This window comes from Zingiber officinale, chromosome 5A, assembly GCF_018446385.1.
Source record: "Zingiber officinale cultivar Zhangliang chromosome 5A, Zo_v1.1, whole genome shotgun sequence".
Classification (NCBI taxonomy): Eukaryota; Viridiplantae; Streptophyta; class Magnoliopsida; order Zingiberales; family Zingiberaceae; genus Zingiber; species Zingiber officinale.
Genome location: NC_055994.1, coordinates 150,566,371 through 150,586,797, shown reverse-complemented (window position 1 = coordinate 150,586,797; position 20,427 = coordinate 150,566,371). Strand labels below are relative to the sequence as shown.

The 20,427-nt window shown below is 36.1% G+C and overlaps 2 protein-coding genes across 6 annotated transcripts in view; both read left to right on the top strand.

Annotated features, from left to right (window-relative positions):
• Positions 1-1,332: 1,332 nt before the first annotated feature.
• LOC121982461 (GATA transcription factor 20-like) lies at positions 1,333-5,596 on the top strand. Of its 2 annotated transcripts, XM_042535537.1 has the most exons (7): positions 1,333-1,473; positions 1,578-2,031; positions 2,106-2,189; positions 2,265-2,377; positions 4,182-4,304; positions 4,610-4,715; positions 5,163-5,596. In XM_042535537.1, the coding sequence occupies exons 2-7, from the start codon at positions 1,621-1,623 to the stop codon at positions 5,256-5,258; spliced, it is 933 nt and encodes a 310-aa protein (XP_042391471.1). In that variant the 5' UTR covers positions 1,333-1,473; positions 1,578-1,620; the 3' UTR covers positions 5,259-5,596. The 2 variants fall into 2 exon arrangements, with proteins under 2 accessions (XP_042391471.1, XP_042391470.1); XM_042535536.1 differs by having other exon boundaries at positions 2,106-2,377.
• A 3,759-nt stretch (positions 5,597-9,355) lies between these two features.
• Positions 9,356-20,427, top strand: part of LOC121982460 (calcium-transporting ATPase 5, plasma membrane-type-like) — a 31,873-nt gene continuing 20,801 nt past the window's right edge. The window contains exons 1-7 of one of the 4 annotated variants that reach the window (XM_042535532.1): positions 9,356-9,497; positions 9,622-9,817; positions 12,948-13,064; positions 13,141-13,183; positions 18,701-18,783; positions 18,857-18,988; positions 19,066-19,155. In XM_042535532.1, the coding sequence (XP_042391466.1) occupies positions 9,659-9,817; positions 12,948-13,064; positions 13,141-13,183; positions 18,701-18,783; positions 18,857-18,988; positions 19,066-19,155 (624 nt within the window). In that variant the 5' untranslated portion in view covers positions 9,356-9,497; positions 9,622-9,658. Of the gene's footprint in view, positions 9,498-9,621; positions 9,818-12,947; positions 13,065-13,140; positions 13,184-18,700; positions 18,784-18,856; positions 18,989-19,065; positions 19,161-20,427 lie in introns of those variants that run through there. The other 3 variants (XM_042535533.1, XM_042535534.1, XM_042535535.1) reach the window with 3 other exon arrangements.

Here is a 20,427-nt window from a genome sequence, read left to right as displayed (position 1 = left end):
TTTAAATATCTATTTTTTATTAAAAAGATCATCTACTTAACTTGGAAATTGATTTGCATTTTAAATTTTGAAGGAATTGCAAAAATTAGAGTAATTAGGAAAATATTTATGGAAAGTAAACATAAGGGTGAAAATTTAAAAGTCATGAAAATATTTTTTTTAAAAAAAATATCAAATTTCTCATAAAAAAAATACTATTATTCCATGTGACAAAAAGCGAAATCACTCGCCCCCGTCGCACCCGACCCAAGATCATCACGAGGGAGGTAAATCACAACATCCTGAGCGAGCATGTGGCAGATGGGGTGAGTTACACAGGGACCGGGGATTTACGCCCCGACTACCCTGAGTTTCGACCCCGCGACCTCATGTGGCAAGCATCCCACCACATACCAACTCGGATGACCTGTGGGGTTAAAAAAAAAAAAAAAAAAAATACTATTATTCCAGCACGTTATAATAGTTGCCATAATTGTTATAATTGTTGTCCGATAATATAGTTTACACACCTACTTAAAACTTAAGTTGGGATCGAGATAGGATATTATCCTATTAAAAATATTTAAAATTTTATATTACATAATTAATAATTAAAAAATCTAAAAATTATTTACATATAAATAAATTAATAATTTTATATATACATACACCCATATGATATTATTATATGTATAAATTTAAATTAATTAATAATTTCATCGTCATTCTAATATAATAAAATTTAATAATATTTATATTTTTATATTAAACAAAGTAAAGAGTCTACTAATACAATAATAATAATCACATTCACCTTTAAAAATATTCGTTTGGATTTAAAGACCTATCAAGTAATTGACATACAGAAAGCTATCGCGCCCCAACTATTAAATATTTTTTTTTTTATTTGGTTTGGCTCAGAGTTAAGCCTATAAAATTGTGTTACTTTTAGGATTTAGGGGTTAACTTTAACGTTCAAGCTAAAAAATTTAAAATAAAAAAATAAGTGCTCATAGAAGTACAATATTCGGGGTATAATATTTATGATTTAAGATTTAATAAATTTTTTATTAAAACAATGATGTATCTAAATATTGAACCTCCTAGATTACTTTTAGACAGAAATGAGTCGTGCAACTTGTGTGTATATAGTTTTCATCTTGAATAAAAATATTTTAGATATAAAAATTCTATTGGCTGTCTTTTATTATTATTATTATTTTTTAAAAAACAAGTATTTTTAACGATTCTAAAAATTTGGGGCGTTGTTTTGATTTTAAAAAATGCAAATAAGGAGTTGGGTAAATCAGTAAATTAAAAAGAAAAAATGTCCTTTTTTCTCCGACCGCATGATTTCATCCATGTGAACAGTCGCACGTTAAATTTATCGCCTTACCCTTAGTGTCTCCTCTCCTTCTAGGGTTTCCTCGTTCGCGGATTTGATCCATTGGTAGCGATTTGCCTTCGGATCGATCGCAAGCGTTCCGAGAGCTCGTATTTTCCCTTTTGTTTTTTTTTCATTTTTGAATTTTGTTTCTTGTTCGACTTGAGTTGTTTTCGTTCTCTACCTGATTTTTTTGTCTGATTAATTTATGAAGCTCGGAGAATTCGAGCGCTCTCGCGAGATCTTGGCTTCCAGGGATGAGTGGAAACCCCATCCCACTCGATGGCGTAAACCCGGCGGGCGTCGAGAGCTTTCCGGGCCACCACATCCACAACATGTCGGCCGGCCACCAGGTGCTGCCCGGCGTGTCGCTCCCGTCCCACGTTGATGAGTCTAACGCAGTAGGCGGGACCGGGGAGTTGATTGCCGCCGCGGATGCGCTAGCATTGCAGCAGTACGAAGAGGCGGACTGCAGCAGCGGTAGCCACGGGATGGAGGAGGAAGGCGTAGGAGCAGTGGAGAACGGGGAGATGGAGACAGAAGGACCATCTGGTCCGAGTCATCTGGTTGATACTCAGGCTCTAGGACCCGTACAAGCAGGCGGGAATCAGCTCACTCTCTCATTCCAGGGCGAAGTATACGTTTTTGATTCTGTTTCTCCCGAAAAGGTTGGTTTTTGTTCACCAGCTAGTACTCGATTTAGTTGCTGCAATCCTAAAAATTAAATTTTGCTGCATTGTAGGTTCAGGCTGTGCTCTTGTTACTGGGAGGTCGTGAGATGCAGACTGGATCAAATCCTTTCCCACCATCCACTATCCCAACCAAGGTATTGTTAAACATAACCACTTGCCAATTTGCTTTTGACGCATTAATGACTTCAGGGGCTTTTGATATGTGGCAGCGTGGAGATATACCTCATAGACTTGCGTCCTTAATGCGGTTCCGAGAAAAGAGAAAAGAGCGGAACTTTGAGAAGAAAATACGTTATACTGTCCGCAAAGAAGTAGCATCAAGGTAGGAGAGTGCATTATCTAAAAGCATTCCTCTAGTGATTATGTATTTTGCACATTACCATTTCAATATTACTTTTAACATGCTTGTAGTCATCTTGCCATTTTAATAATCAGTTTGATGGGAACACCAATCAATATGGCATTGCATTCCTATTTCTGATTTTGTAATCCATTTTTCTGCATGCTAGTGAATGTTATTGATATCAGCATAATTATTTTCTCATAATTAGTTTTGATGGTTGTGCAATTAAGTGAAAGCTTAAAGGCACTTGTAAAAGAGTAAAAGACATGTTTGCCAAGTTCAGTTTCTTTTCAGTTCTTATTAATTAGTTGGAAAGTTGCAAAACGTGAGCAGTGAAACATTTCTGCTTTCTCAAAAGGTTTGAGAAAGAAATAATGAATGAAGTTGTTATATCAAACCTCCTTGATCGGGCAGGAAATTCTTGTATAAAGGGAAAGATGGAGAGCGCAATCCAAGTCCAATTATCCCTGCGACTGTACATTATGAAAAGGCAGAGGATGAGATTAAGATGCCCCAGTCAATTTGGACCTTGGAAATTGAACACCTTATATTGCTCTTGTAGGCTTACACTACTAGGCTTGAAATTTTCACTAGTGCTTTTGACTTTGGATGTGCCTAATTGTTTCATCTAGGTTCAAATTTTTGTAAGAAACTATCTTAATTTGTTCATAATGGTTAGTCTTTTTTTTTGACAAGTATTACCATGGGAAAAATTCACTGTTGAGAGCCAAGGAATCATATTGTCACAGGTGATAATGAACAATGTGAGATGTTGAGAAGCTAAAAGAAATATGGTTTGAGATTCTATTTTGATTTCTAACTGTTGAAAGTGGAATATTGTTTTATCTGTTGGTGGGTCTGCATGAATTCTTCACATATCCTGATTCATTCGATCTTTCAATATCTCATACTAAGCACCTGCTATATTGAGCTCTTTTTGCAGTATCATGTGTCAGTGACAATTGTTGCTTCTCCATTGACAATGATCAGGCAGACTAAGATGCTATGGGCTACCTTAGTTTTTTTTCATGCGGACCAATCTTTGGGAAACCATAACCAACCTGTATACAATTTCAACCTTCAACCAAAGAATTGTGCAAAATATTATTTTATTGTTAGAGGTCTCGAAATTTCAGTTTAGGAATGTAAAGATTATTGTTCATTTTCTTGCTTTTTGTTACAACCCATTCCATGTGTCACTTTTCGGTACCTCTTCGTATCCTCTTGCAAATCAATCATGGATTTCAAAGTTCTTTGTAGGATTAGTTGAGGTGATGTGGGCACATTCTGATCAATAGTTTGACAAGTATTCATGTTCACTTGGAAAACAGCAATTCTACGAACATGGCATGTTAATACAAGCTTAACTACTTGTGACTATTATCTGATTTTTCCATGTCAGAGCCCATCGTGTCTTCATGCAATTCTTTGTTGGATGATGTATTTTTTATTATGTGGATATATAAGAGCCATCGTGTCTTTATGCAATTCTTTGTTGGATGATGTATTTTTTATTATGTGGATATATAAGAGCCATCGTGTCTTCATGCAATTCTTTGTTGGATGATGTATTTTTTATTATCTGGATATATAACAGGTGCATCAATAGATTGATGATGTGAGACCTCTCACCTACTTGTATATGGACAACACATGTTAAAATTAAAATATTATTGCTTACAATTATTTTTAAAATTTTTTTTTTAAAGACATTTCTTTCTTGTCTATTTTGCTTACCTATCCCTTTCCATTCCAAATTTAATTCTTTTTATATTTGATACAGGATGCAGCGAAATAAGGGTCAATTTACATCATCAAAATCTAAAACTGACTGTTCCATGGGTGATGCTACTGGTGCAAACCAAGAATCTGGTTCACCAGAGAATAAGATTCCAGGGGCATCTGCGTAAGCTTTGGAAATAATTTATGAATTTATGTTTTGGGCAAAAACTTGACATTTTTAGGATTCAAGTTACTTTAGAAGGTAGTGTAGTGGTTGCAAGATGTTTTTTGGGTGATGAGCATGTAAAGAAACGAGATTGGAAGGTAACTGAATATTTGTTCAGTTTACTGAAAAAATCAAGTATCAAACATCTTAATTAAAATTCTACGTCTCCAGGATAATGAACATCCAAATAAAATTTTCTTATATGTTGTACCGACGAATTGTTTTGAATTTCAAGATCTGATATTGGCTATCCATTTGCACAGATGTCATCACTGTGGTATCAGCGCACATTCTACTCCGATGATGCGCCGTGGACCTGATGGACCACGGACCTTGTGCAATGCATGTGGACTTGTTTGGGCAAACAAGGTAGGAAACATTTGGAAATGCTAATCCTCTTAAATTCTGAACTCACATTTACTTTGTTTGATGAATTACTTTTGCGTTCACTTCGGAGTAAGTAATGCTGATGAATATATGTAGTCCATGTAATCAAGTACACTTCTTTAATCTTAACTAACTGTCGATAGCCCTGATACAAGTAGTGAGTGTATCTTCCTTCTGTATATATAGGGCTAACAGGTATTGTTAAATCATTTAGAACTAGTCTAAAAGCAGATGTCATAGCTTAGGAAAATAAAGTCTCATTCTGCAGAACGAACAATTACCTTGTAGCTCTAGTAATCATTGCTATTTGGTAGTTTGATACTTTGATCACTGGAACTCAAGTTTTTTTTTGAAGAATTAGTCTGGTATTTATATGAAATGAACATGACTCGAAACATGATTGATGCTAAATCATGTTACTGTCTTCAGGGCATGATGAGGGATCTTTCCAAAAACCCTTCTCCAGCAATTCCAAATGCTTTGCCTGAACCCACAGAAGGGGCAACTTTCGACATCACCGTATGAAGTGCGGAACTATTTACGTGAGCTAAATCATTATCTACAATCCAGCTAGATCAATGCTTATTTGTGTGGTAGAATCAGCACTATTTCATCAGAATCTCTTCAACTTTGCTACCCATTTACAACCAATGCTCATGGAGCCAGTGACAGCACAAGAACGAAGAGACGAGAGGAGGCTAATGCTTTTCGATGTGTATGTACTACTTTGAGGTAATTTTATGGTATTCTAGCTTGCAGGCGAGATCATTAGCTGTAGTTTTATTTGTTGTAAATGCTTATTTTCCAAGGACATGAAGGAGATTATTGTTGCATGATTAAGAGATTGGTTCCTTTTCTGTGTTGATGACTATGGAATCAGTTGTGAGTGATGTCTCTCTCTCGCGTGCTTCTATAAATGGTAGTCTGCGTGAGAACTATTCCTTCCCTTGTAACTCGCAGTAACCAATGGAAAAGGAAAATTTCTACTTTGTCAGCATTTAATTCGTGTGGAATTGTCCCAAATTATTAGGGTTGTACCAGTTTTGTATTGAAGTAAGTTTGACTAAATGCATCCGGTTTGTTAATTTTTATAAATAATTTTTCTGAATAATATTCATGAATAAATTTTTATTAACTTACTAAATAAATAAAAAAATTTTAAAATAATAAATAAATTTATATTATTAAATTGAAATGATGCTCACAACGAATTTCCTCCACGACTGAGGTGGCATCATTCGTGGCCAAGTCCATGTAGGATAAAAAATTATAGACGAGGTCTTTTGTAATCTTCTTCATTCTCGACTCGTATCCTAATTCTCCTCCTCCCCCTTTGTTTTTTCGCGACCCTTCCTCCCGTGTCCTATCTCTCCTCCTTCTTCGCGTTCTTCATTCCTCTCCCGAAACCGGCTTCCGTTAGTCAGCTAACACAGCGAAAGCTACAGTCCCCTTCCCCATCCTAACTCTCTTCTCCTTCCCTTATGCTAACTCAGTTGCGCCTCTTTCTTTTTCCCTCTCCCTCGTAAGGAATCGAACCCCTCAATTTAATGTGTAACAGTTTTAAATAATAAATTTAAATTGACAGCTGGTAATTTAATAATGTAAACTTGACACTATTAATTTAATTAAGTTGTTCCATTTATGTATTAGCATCATCTCCCAGATAAAATAATATTTTATTATATTTTTATATTAAAAATAATTTTATTTAATTATTGTTATAGCAACTGTATAAGTTCATAGCTGTGTAATGTGTTAAAATAAATTATATTTTTTTAATTTAATTTGGCTGTTTAAATTTGATTGCTATCATTTAAAAAAATAAAATCATCATCAAATTATTATAATAATAATTATTTAATAGTTGTTAGGACAATTAAACGAAGAATTTTTTTAATATAAAAATACTTTATATATAATATTTTTAATTAAATTGATACAGTAGGATTTAAATAAAATTATTTTATGATAAAAAATATATTAGAATGTTATTTTATTTTTTTTAAAGCAAGTGGTGTCCTTTTGATAATTTTAATAATCAGGAGAGTTTTTTTTACCTAACATTTTATATATACCTGAATTTATAATCAATAAAATATTATAGATGCTGCCATTATTCCTAGCAACAGAAACAACAAAACGATAAAGTGCCGACTTCATTAATTTATTGATCGCCAGGTGATTCATGAGGCTTTGGGGATAATTTTCACTTAGCCCCTGCATTTTACTAGTTTTGCAAAAATAAATTCAAATAATTTGAAAATGTTTCAAAAAATATTATGAACAGTGGCGTGATTGAAATATTCATAACTTGAATTAATCTTACAAAATTTGACTTTGTGCTGTAAAATAGTAAAAAAAAATAGTAGAAGAAATCATAAATTCAGCTCGCTAACAAGAATATTTAGAGTCAAGAAATTATTTTTTTAGGCACTTAAAATATTCAACTTGAGAGGACAATTGATTATAAATATTTAAACGTTTTTATGTTCTGAGGCCGACATTAGGGGTTTGGACAAACTCTCTTGAGTCAGCACTCATGTGAAGTAATTTACCTGAGTGGATGCATCCTCGCTAAGTGATTCCTTTCGATGTCAACCCTTGGCAATTCCGAACAATCACAACAATCGTACTTTTGGTCCATAACCATCCTGACAATGTAAAAGCATCTACATCAGATATTTTATTTAAAGATTTTATTTTAAATTTTAGATAGGATAACTAAAAAATCTTTACATCAGCTATCCTATTCATTTCCTAAATTATACATTTTGAACAGTACTTTCTCTAAATTTAAGAAATGGATTCCATTCCCTAAACATTATAGAGGAGATAGAAGAAATAGAGAAGTTGATATATGATGTATTGAAAAGTGGATATCCAAATTTAATAAAATAATTTTTTTACCTTAAATTATATATTTTGAATAGGAAAACTGATGTGAATACTCTAATATATCCGAAAAAACACAAAAAAATGGTTAATCCTTTTCCATCAATTCAACCGGCTCTCAACTCTTATGACAACCCACATGGACTTTTCTCCTCTCTGACTAGTGGTGAGGTTTTCTTTTGTTTTTAATTCCTCTACTGGTATAATTCTCTTATTTTTTTTCCTTTGCATTTGTGAGCTCCTTTTTAATTTATTAAAAATATTAAATAAAATAGTATAGGTATATATTTAACTAATTAATAAACATTTTAATCGTGCAATATAAAATTATAATAAATATGTAAATTAAATTAAAAAGAATAAGATTACAAAAAAGTTAATATTACTACTACACCAATAACAACCCATTCTTATTCCACTAGGTGGGGTTAAATATATAAATGTTTTTACGTTATGAAACTATATCTCTAATTATATCATCATTTACACTTAAATAAATTTTATCTTATTTTATACATGATAACTAAGTTTTTTTTTTAATATTCCTTTTACTCGTTTGATATAATTTCATATCGCTTAACTGGAGCATTTATTGATCATCTAAGTACATGTCTGTACCATTTTAAATATGTTTCTTAGAGTTTTTCCTCAATAGATGTAACTTCGACTTTCTTTTTGATGCTCTCATTTCTTATTGTCGTTCATTCTTGTATGTTCACACATACATTTTAACACTCATCTTCTACTCATGCACTCGAGCCATAATCTAACATTTAGTTCTATATAATACAGTAGCTCTAATTACGATTTTGTAGTTTTTTTTTATTTTAGAGGTATTTTATTGTCATGTAAAATATCGGACAATCTCCTTCGTTTTAATCATCCTACTTGTACATTACGTGTAAGACATCTCTCTTAATCTCTTCATAATTTTATAAAAATGATCATAAATATCTAAAGCTCTCGAGTTCAAACAACTCATCGTTTCCTATCTTAACAATTATCATATTATATCTAATATTACTAAACTTAAATTTCATATATTCTATCTTTATTCTACTGAGCCTAAAACTTTTCTCTTATAGTGTTTCCCGCCAAAATCTTAGTTTAACATTTACTCATTCACGTGTTTTATCTATTAAAATAATATTATCTACAAATAATATGTACCATAGTACTGTCTTGAATATGCGTAACGAGTTCGTTCATAATTAATATAAAGAGATAAGGACTTAGAATTGATCATTGATATAATTATATTATTATTAAAAATACTTTTGTTTAAATTTTTACTCTGATCATTATATCTTTATATATATTTTTAATTATCTCAATATGTGTTATATTAATACCTAATTTTTTAAAAAATTCTACTTATACTTTTTACTAGGGCTCTATCATAATATTTTCTATGTCAATAAAAAAAGTAATTAAGGGTTGAGAGTTGCCGTTGCCATTTTTAAAATTTTACTAGTTTGTGCCCTTTAACTTATCAAAATTAAGACTCGCTTTTTCTCATTTTACTCATAGAATTTAAGGTACTGCTGTAAATCCGGTAAATTTCGCTGATTTGTGAATTGGTACGAAACTGCGTTTAAAGGGCCTACATGCAAGTTTCCACTTTAATATCTTAATTATAAGTGTAGTTGCGAAATTACCTGGAAACTTCCTTTACTGAGTTGAAGTTCTACGGACTATCCCACCATGAAAAGCAGGAGGTATAAATAAAAACCCTTTCTAGTCAAGCTAAGGAGGAAGCAACGAGGAAGCCTCCTTCGTCCTTCCTCCACTGTCTCTTCCCTCTCTCTGTCTCGCTCTCGGAGTTTATTCCGCTCTCAGCGCCTCACGCTCCCTTCGATCTACAGCGTCAAGGTAAGCGATCTCGCTTTGCTTGTCCATGGAGGAAGGAGGGCATCGATGCCGCTGCCTTTTCTCGCCTTTTCCCCCTCTTTTCTTCCCCGATCGACTCGCGACTGATGCTCATTGGATCTCCCAGGTCCGGACGCGCCGGGTGTCATCTCTCCTGCGACAGCATGGACGACGCCTCGCCCAAGTCCAGCTCGCCCCGCCGATCGACGCATCGGCCGCGCGACGAGGAGAGTGGAGCCGCTGCTGGCGAGGAGATCGACTGCGACGACACCTTCGTCATCCCGCCGAAGAATGCACCGGTGGAACGCCTCAGGCGATGGAGGGTCTGTTTCCTCAACCACTCTTGCAGCTCGTTTAGATCGATTGGAGGTTATCTATGACTGAGACTTGCTCCTTGATCTTGCTTATTATCGTTCCTTGTTCGGTCGTTGGAAGGTTCGACGGGAGAATTGATGCCAGAAAAGCTTTGAGTTCAGTGTTTTTCCGAAGCTCCGGGCTTAGTTTTGGAGTGAGAAGTGGAGTAATGGAATTCCAGATGCCAAATGGTTGTGGTGAAAGTAGCAGAAGTTGGAGTCTAGATAAATATCCTAAAAATTTGTAAGGTTATTGCCGATTCATGACATGCTGGACAACTATTGATGCGAAACCACGAATAGGACTAAATGTAGGAAATTACTAGTGTGCATTTGGTCAGAAAACTGGAATTCCATTACACCAACACACCATGCCACTATGCAGTCTTAGCAACCAAGGTATGAGTTGTTCTTTGCCGGTAGAAGGTTTGGGATACCATGGACATTGGATTCGTTATTTGTGGAATGAATTGTTAAAAAAAAAAAAACAAATAACAAAAGTTGCAAAACGAGTACTGCATCAGTGTGTCTCAATGAATTCATACTGACATGGTTATTGGCGCACTCAATGAATTCATACTGACATGGTTATTGGCAAAAATGTTGCTTGTGATGACAGTCACCAAATCTATATTTAGTTGTGTTGTGTCTAAAGCTTGTTCACATATCTCTACAATGATATGATATTGCCCATTTCGGGTCTAAGTCCTCATGACTTTGCTCCTGGGCCCTACCCAAAAGGTCTCATTCCAATAGAGATGTCTTACATCCTTTTAAATCCATGATTTTTTCTAAATTTTTTCAATGTGGGACTTTTATTAGATGCTCAGTAATCCTCCTTTCAAACAAAGAACCGCAATTATTCTCATGGTCTGAGCTTTCCCGCGAGCATCGGGTCACTCTTGACTTACTTCGGGCCTCCCCACGAGCATTCGATCACTCTTATATGCTCCGGGCCTTTCCGCAAGCATCTGGTCATCTTGACTTGCTCCAAGCCTCCCGCAAGCATTCGGTCACTCTGACTTGCTTTGGTTCGGGCCATCTCCACAAGGATCCGGTTACCCTAACTTGCTTCGGACCTTCCCCGTGAGCATCTGGTCATCCTGACCTGCCTCGGGCCTTCCCTGCGAGCATCCGGTCACCCTGTCTTGCTCCAGGCCTTCCCGCGAGCATTCAGTCACCCTGACCCGCTCCGGGCCTTCGATCAGCTTGACCTGCTCCAGGCCTTCCCACAAGCATCTGGTCACCTTGAACTGCTTCAAGCCTTCCCACGAGCATCCAATCACCCTGATCTGCTCTGAGTCTTCCCCACAAGCATCCAGTCACCCTGATCTATCTTGGGTTTTCCTCGCGAGCATTCGGTCACCCTGACTTGCCTCCGTATCCGGTCACCTTGACTTGCTCCGGGTCACCCCGCGAGCATCCGATCACCCTGACCTGCTTCAGGCCTTCCCCGTAAGTATCCTGTCATCTTGACCTGCTTCGGGTCTCCCCGCGAGTATTTGGTCACCCTAACCTGCTCCGGGTCTCCCGGGAATATCTGGTCACCATGACCTGCTTCGGGCCTCCTCGCAAGCATCCGGTCACTCTTAATGCTCCGGACCACCCTACGACTTCGTTCAAGGCCATCCCATATGACATCTGGTTTGGATTATGACTCTAATACTATTTGTTTGGATTGAAGGATGTCACATATCTCCACAATGGTATGATATTGTTCCCTTTTGGTCTAAACTCTCATGTCTTTACTCTTAAGCTCTACCCAAAATGTCTCATTCCAATAGAGATATCTTATATCTTTTAACCCATGATCTTTTTCAAATCTTTCCGTGAGACTTTGATTGAATCCCCAATAAGTTGTAACTTGCAAAACACAAATTACCACCCCTAAGTGTTGCAACTCGCAACATGGGGAGGAACTACAGCTGGTTATGCTGGAACAAACGGCTGATTTGACAAAGTTGCATTTGCAGAAGCAAATCCAGCTAAGGTGCCAGTAGAGGATGCTGCTGACCCTGTCCTTTGTTTCTGAAGTTCTTGATTTGTAGCTTCTGGAGCATTATAGAGGTGCAACTTCTGGTTCTTTGCAAAGGCAGCCATATCCTACACGACATTGTGATGCCCAGGAGGAAGGTGTGTGTCTCCAATTGTGTGTGGATGTTAGAAGGCTCCAATCTTATAGGTGAGTTTGCAAGGCCGCACGCCAGCGATTTGTGTGAGAACTAAGTGTTCACTAGACACATGTATGAGAAATCTCTATGTGAGTTCATGGAATAACTCCGTGTCCATCGGATATGAGTGAGAAATATATGGGATTAATTCTACGTGCCTTGAACGCCAAGCGAAGTTGAAAAGGTAGGAATGACAGGGAATCACACCGCTATTAAGATGGAATCATAAAAAGGGGATTTTGAGGGGAGGCCAATGGGAGGTGGTGGTAGACCTGATCCGAACTGTGGTTCGCCGGTTCGGAATCGTCGGTTCGACGGGTCAAAAAATCTTGACCCTTGACCTTCAAAGGAGGTTATGGTTCATGCTTCACAACTGTCAGTTATGGTTTGATTCAATGGTTCACAACAGGTTCAAAATTATTATTTACATTGTTTTTTAAAGTTAAAAAATTTATAAATATGAAAAAAAAATTTAAAAATAAAAAGGTGTGAACTCAAACAAACTTACCTGTGTGGGATTGGATCAGGATTAGTCAACTGAAGTCCTTTCTTTCCAGGCATTCCTTCAGTAAAGGTTAAGTGCTGTAAGATCTGACAGTATTCAGATTCCACATTTTTTTTACATTTATTATCTTCATCTATTTTAAATGGGTGTTAATTTGGGCATTTAACCATTTAGTTGTGCTATCTGTTCCAAAAACATTGTTCTAGAAGCAAGTGTATTACGTGGATTAGATCCAACAACAATAAATAATGCTAGATAAAATTTTATTCACCAATCAGAGAATAACAAGCATAATTTTCTTTGATTATGGCTGTTTCAAATTCTCTCTCTGTGGGTCTCTTAACATAATCAACCACAATATATATGTTTCTTTTAACAAAAAAATAATGAGAAATTTTAAATTTGTTATGTTGGCGATGTACAGCAAGCAGCACTTGTGCTAAATGCGTCCAGGCGGTTCAGATATACTTTGGATTTGAAGAAGGAGGAAGAAAAGGAGGAAGTAAGGAGGAAAATCAGAGCACATGCTCAAGTGATAAGGGTATGGTTTTTTCTATACAGTGATCGTACTTTAGATACCTCCGAATTATTATTTTCTGATAATTTTAACTTTTCAGGCAGCACTTCTTTTTAAAGAAGCAGGGGAGAGAGAGAAACCAGGTGCTTAACTTTCCCTATTTTTTGAAAATTATGGGTAATAAATTGCCTAGATGCCATTAGAAAGGTGTAAGTGGTAGTATCCTTATCATTGCGCCTTGTTACCTTGGAACAAGACATGACTTGCACTCCTCGCCCCCCATGTTGTATATGAAATTTGATTACTACTTAGATAGTGGTTTGAATCTCATACCATATGAGGCTGCACGGTTGATAAATTACCAAAACTTGATTACTAAGACATCGTGTTATGCCAACACTCGACACCCCTTGGCATGTTACAACACATGGTAATATAAATTGAGATAATGTTATTTATTTATTTATTTTTACTTACGCTCATAAAAGATAATGTCAAATTTGTACCATTCTGAATTAAACTCCTCCTATTTCCTTCCTCCTTCCACATCCAATTTTCCATAGTCACCACATCCAATTCCCCTAAAACTATGGCAAAAAACTCATCACTCAAGATTTTGATTTTTGATTTAGATAAGCTTTTTAACTTAAGATATTTATAATATCCTCTTTTAGCATAATATTTTATTTTCTTTAAGATAGATCTTATTATAAAAAATTGGTTGATTATGTAGAGGCTTGCCCCATTGTTAATAGAAGTGATGATAGTGGATTAACGAGGGGTGATGCATGGTAAGTGTCATAGTCCATGTAGTCGGTGCAGGTCTCTGATTCACGTTGCATAAACATGTTAGCATTATATTGTGTATATTTTCTTTATTTCCTCTTTGATTACATGACACGACTAAAACCACACTAGCACGTACATCACTAATCTTTGTTGTGTTTGCTGTGCCCAAGATATTCACCCCTTTTCCTTTAGTTGGAGCGAACTATCTAGTAGGTCCTCACAGTTCAAACATTTCTTTGTATCATGCTGACTCTAATATATCATAAATATATTATAAAATAACAAAATACAACAAATATTGAAAATATATTAATGAAAAATAAACAAGTGTTATCAAAGGGCTGTCGGTAGGAATTTAAATTTACTAACTAAATTAACAAAAGTGACCTTCAAAAGGAGGAAATGCATTTATACTGGGATCAATGCGAGCCTTTTTCAATATCAAGGTGGTTACCAAATTCAAATCTTGACAAGCTAACGAGAGGAGATTTTTCTTAGGAATCTAGTAAATTTTTGTGGAATTGCCCTTGCAAGATCAACTGCGTCGTACCTTTGATCGGATCACTAGGTAATAGATGACCTTTTTTCAATAAGAACCCTAGATTAATCAAGTTAGGATCTGATTTAGGATTAGTTTTTCCATCTCCTTTGTCATGGAAGTCATGAACCCCTCCACTGGGTTGTAGAGTGCAGTAGACTATAAGTGGATGACAGAAGTGTAAGGAACTATAGCGCTAAACACGCAGAAAGCGTAGCAGAAAAACAAGTTCCTTTCAGAAGATCCATGCGAAGAAAAACCACATACTAAGTTTAATGAAGGGAGTTTATACCTTTAGTACGTGCCCTTCGCAATCCCGGCAGCAACGTTTCTTTAGGATGCAGATCTCAGCGCGATCAACACATCCACACCTCTACGGTATCCACATGAATACGTTCTCCGTTTGTCTCACGAACTCATGACTTGGAGAAGAAACAACCTTTGTTGTGCTAGTAACTGCACAAGGTTGTTTTTGGCCAAGAGAAGAAGAGGAAGAAGAGCAAAAATCAAGAAGATCACTATTACCCAAAAGGTCACTTCATCTATATAAGGTGACTTCACAAAAGAGTTACTTTACCAAATAAGTTACTTCACCAAAAGGTTACTTTACTAAAAAGGTTACTTCACCTAAAGGTTACTTTTACAAATGACTTTTGTACTCATCTAATGAATACAAAAATGTTTTTGTCTCTTGATATTCCTTTTGATTAATGATGTATTAATCTCTATTAATATTCATAAATCTTAATGGGTTAGATTTAGTATATTGGATTAACCATTAATCCAATAAGCCATTAACCCAATAAACCAATGAGTTTAACCCATTACTCAATGAGTATAATCTGAATTCATTCGAGTCCAACTCAATTTGGATTAGACTTAACCATATAATCTATCTCCAAATCAATGTGTTCTTTGTATGTGACCCAATAGGCTCTCGTAACGTTGGCAATGTATCTAAAACTATTTTACATAAGCAATGCACCATTGCTACCCAAGTGATGAGAATGTCGAGATCTGACCTAACCTTTCCGTGTCTATTATATTGTATGACTCAATCCTTCTATCCTTGATATTTAGATTGATCAATGAGGCATAGACCGTGTCATCCTCTTATCAATCTTTGTATTTCTTGATTTCTAAGTAGACACACTTAATCAAATAAGCTCAATATCGTATATTAACTCATTTAAGCATGACTATGCATTCTTGTGTCCTACTAATCAAGGGGCCCACAAATATCGCTTCCATCATATGGAAGGGATAGATCTCATCTATATCACTCACATCCCTCTGCATAACTTATTGCATACCCCGTGATTGACTTTATGATTCACCCTGTTACAGGTGACGTTTGTCGATACCAAAGTATACAACTCCTTATGTAGGGAACCGTAGTAACTTCAAGTCTAAGGATTATTCATACCAATAGTCACATGAGAATGTTTATGACACTCATATAACGATCCATGAAACATTCTTTTGGCGGGTCATTCAGTATATATTCTCTAATATATACCCATGTGTTAACCTGATATCTCATATCTATGACTTGTAAGATTAAGTCATCCGTTGACCTACATGCTAGTCTCAATGCATTAATATTATCCTTGCATATTAATGCTTGACTAGGAATAGTTAAGAGCAGTGTTCTATATATCCACAACATCCCATTATCAATTCAACCAATTGATACATTGTAGATTGTAACCTACTACCCTAGGACATTATTATACTTATTCATTCAACACTGAACTGAAGTAAATATAAGAACTAACTTTGCCTTTTATTAATAAGTGAAATATGATACAAAAGGAGCCCCTTACAATCATCTCATAATTAGTATTAGGGCTAATACTAACAAGAAGGTCGAGTGTCGTGTGAAGCCGAGGTACATGTTGCATGTAGGGGACTAAGGGAAAGAAACATATCACGAAGGGGACTAAGGGAAAGAAACATATCACGTAGGGGACTAAGGGAAAGCAACATATCGAAAAAGGGACCATCATGATCACGGGGGTTAGAGACAAGAGGCGTCAATGCAGATCTTAGAAGCGAGTTCACCTTGATTCATTATTGTTGAGTGAGGTGCATTGGTTGAAATGCCATATGTCACTGATGAACCATTGGGCATTGACATAGATGTGCGTAGGATAATGAATGTGTGTTGTGGGCTATCATGTGAAAATGCAACACAACTAAGAGTGGTTAGGGCTTGGTGGTAGAGTAGATGTTGTGTACTATTTGGTTGAAGATGTGAGGCTATAGATGATGGGACATTGTAGGTCATCCTCTAGTGGTAAGAAACTTGACGAGGGGAATATATTTTCTGAAGGAGGTTGTGGTTGTTGGATTATTATAGGATAGTGGATTTTTGAGGAAAATTTAGGGGTTGTAGATGGTGAAGTATTAAAAACTGAAATTGTAATTTGATTCTAGTGCCATTTGGTGCAACATCAAAATTGAATCCTTGAATTACATAGAAATTTGGGACAAAATTAATGAACCAAAGAGTGATGGCAATCTCTCACAGAAATTGAAAAATTACCCAAATTAAAAACTATTACTACCAAATTAAAAGTTACCAAACCTTGACATGTAAAATGAGCCGACTGCAAATTCAAATTCAAAAAGAAATTAATTCTTTGTTTACATCAAGGGCTCATCAATGATGCGAACATAAGATGGGTGTGGCCGATTAGGAGGATGCAATCAATCCGGAAAATTATTAAGGTATTGGTGGCTTCCCTAAGATGTTTAGGGGTGATTATTCCAGCACAATCATAGGTAGCCTCCTCTACCTATATATATAGATATTATTACGAATATCCAATACTATAAATAAACTCTTATATTTTTCATATTTTCATATGAGCTCATGACTAATTTCATGTGGGTTAACATGTAGAATTGTAGACTAATTAGCTTCATGTTGGATGAATTGTATGATGTAGTTATTTATTGATGTTAGAATTCTTACACATTTAGGATGACTATTAACTAGACTACTGATTGTAGATTAGGACATGGTGGTCATACGATAATCAGATACGATGATGAATGATCTATTTGTGGATGAGGCTTTAATGGCTGATGACCGATAACAATATAAAATATAAATTGTTCCCTTCTTTAAGAGTTCAAGTTCTTGGGATAATTACTTAGCTAATCAACTTTAACATTGTGGCAAAAGGTGATAACTCTCACCCCGGGACCCCTCCAAGACCGCCCCAAGCACATTGGAAGGGAGTAAATCAAGGGGGCCATTCGGCCAGTTGAGCGGCCTCCTAGGTGAGGGGGCCTAGCATGGGGTAAACCCCGCGATTCGAACCCTATTGTGGCAACTCCTCACCTGAATACCAACTCGGCTACGCCTGTGGGGCCTAGATATGGAGGTCGGCATTCATATCCCACTTGTATTTAAAACATATCTAATCAATTCATGTGTTGGGAGTCTGGGGCTAATCAAGTCAAGCACTTCACCCACACATGGAGGGGATGTTAACAATATACATATAAATTGATTGCTTTTCTAACGGCTTAAGCTTTGGGGATAAGTGGTTTGCAAATGGAACTTTAACAATGACTATCGTGGATAAGGCCTATACCGAATATTGTTTTATTATGAGTGGTCTCTGGCACATTAGTATGATTTCTAATCATTTGCAATTATGCATGTATTTTCACTTTGACCATGCATTGGCTTGCCATTGAGTGTAATGTGCCCGACACAACACGCTTCGGCTGCCTTTTGTAGTTGTGCATGTGTTGGAGTGAACATAGACATCACTTTCTATTGCAGAATGTGGGAGTGCACAGTCTCATGCCTTAGTCCAAACACACTCATTGATTAGTGTTTAGCAGGTAGTGGATTTTATGTTTATAGTGGCATAAATTTGCTTTTGTGGATGTCTAGTTCTCAGAGTGACATTCTATTGTTTGTTTTTGTGCAACCTATTTTTTATAGTAGATTATGTGGTAGTGACATATGGTATTTTTTAAGTTAATCTTGGCACTGTTATCTAATTTATTCCATCACTTATATTGATGTTTATGATGCACTATTGTTGAACCCTGGCTGTTGTTAAATTTCTTTTATATTGACATTCATGTTAGTTTTGCTTTCAAATTGTACTATCCATAGCAAAATGTGCTTCCTTTCTTTAGATCTTGGATATTCTTTGTTTTCATTCTTATTGTTTGAGTATATATATTTGAGTCAATTTGTTGCTGTTTCTTATGAAAGTTGGAGTTCTACCAATTTACTTTTCTGTTTTATTGGGATTGTACCGATGGCTCCTTGAGTGGGTCTTGCCCTCTACTTTTTCCACAGGAATTCCTGGAGTACTAGAACATGAAGAGCTTACTAAAATGACCAGGGACCGTGACTTCTTTGCTCTACAAAGACATGGAGGGGTATTTAAAAAGTTCTATTTCTGTTCTATATCTTCTTTGTCTACTATTTTAATATAATCTGCTGTTCATTTAGGTTAATGGAATTGCTAGTCTATTGAAGACTGATTTGGACAAAGGAATCAGTGGAGATGAAGCTGAGATAGTGCATAGGAGGAACTCATTTGGATCCAACACTTACCCCCGAAAGAAAGGAAGAAGTTTTTTGGTACGTTGGTCTCTTTACTGACTTTCAATTATTGAAGTCTATTTAGTTCTAACATTACCTTGTGTGACACCTTTTAGGTTTTCCTATGGGAAGCTTGGCAAGACCTAACCCTTATCATCCTTATGATTGCTGCAGCAGTGTCGTTGGCCTTAGGCATAAAGACGGAGGTGAGGTTAGCCTTGTAATTTCTGTAACTCATGAATTTTAGGCTTTTTTTTTTCAATTATTTGTACCTTGAGGCACAATTATTTTCCCATATCATTATCCCTGGTCTGGGTTCTTTAGACTATTAAGTTTATATGTTCCTGGTTTATGTAGAATCATTCTCATTCTTCTCTGTATTTTCTTATTTGTTATTTGTAGAGATTCTCTTTTCTGTTTATATATGATTTCCTTATCTTTGGATATATATCCACTTGTATACATATGCTCCAATGTTTATTAAACTATAATGAGTATTAAATTCTTTCACCTTTCTCATCTGTAGCATCTCTTACACCCCATAAAAAAGTAGGGATGTAAACGAGCCAAACCGAGCCGAACAGTATTAGGCTCGAGCTCGGCTCGTTTAAGTTATATTCGGGCTCGAGATCGAATCCAACTTTTATTACAAGGCTCGAGCTTGGCTCGTTTTGAAATTATCAAGTTCGCGAACAGTTCGAGCTCAGCTCGTTATTATCTCGATTATCATAGTTAATGAGCCTAATTCGTTAAATGAGCTCGGGCTCGTTTTCGGGCTCATTTTAGGGCTCGTTTTTTGGCTCGTTTTAAATCTCGTTTTAAGGTTTGTTTTAGAACTCGTTTTTTTGGCTCATTTTGGAGCTCTATTTAAAGCTCGTTTTAAGGCTCGTGAGCTTACAAACGAACATGTTCGCGAGCTCACGAGCCGAATGTCCTTAAGCTCGAGCTCGGCTCGATAAAACTGTCAAGCTCGAAATCGAGCTCGAGCTCGGCTCGATAAGATAAATGAACGAACTCGAACGAGTTTTTTATCGAACCAAGCTCCGAATAACTCGAGAACCATTTGGTTCATTTACATCCCTAATAAAAAGCAATATATCTGTTTGAACTTGCCCTCGCTCTTACATTGATTTGCACACACCTCATGTTGCATATCACATGCATGCATGTACCCTTGGGACTTAATTTGCTTGAGTTCTGAAGAATTCTTTGTTTGCCATTAGTAGTTTGGATTCCAGAAGTGAGAGAATATTAAGGACTCAATTTGATATGAAGAATTGATGGTTATTTGATATTGAAGCATTTCTCTTGATAGGACCTTGCTGTACAGAAGGTTTATGGATGCAATCCCATTGCCGAACCTTGGAATAACAATTTTTTTGGTGTTTCTTGCAAATGATTCTTAATTATCATACAAATCCTTCACAGGTCTTTGATATGTTTTTCTTAATAGTTTCTTGTTTTGTTTTTCTTATCTA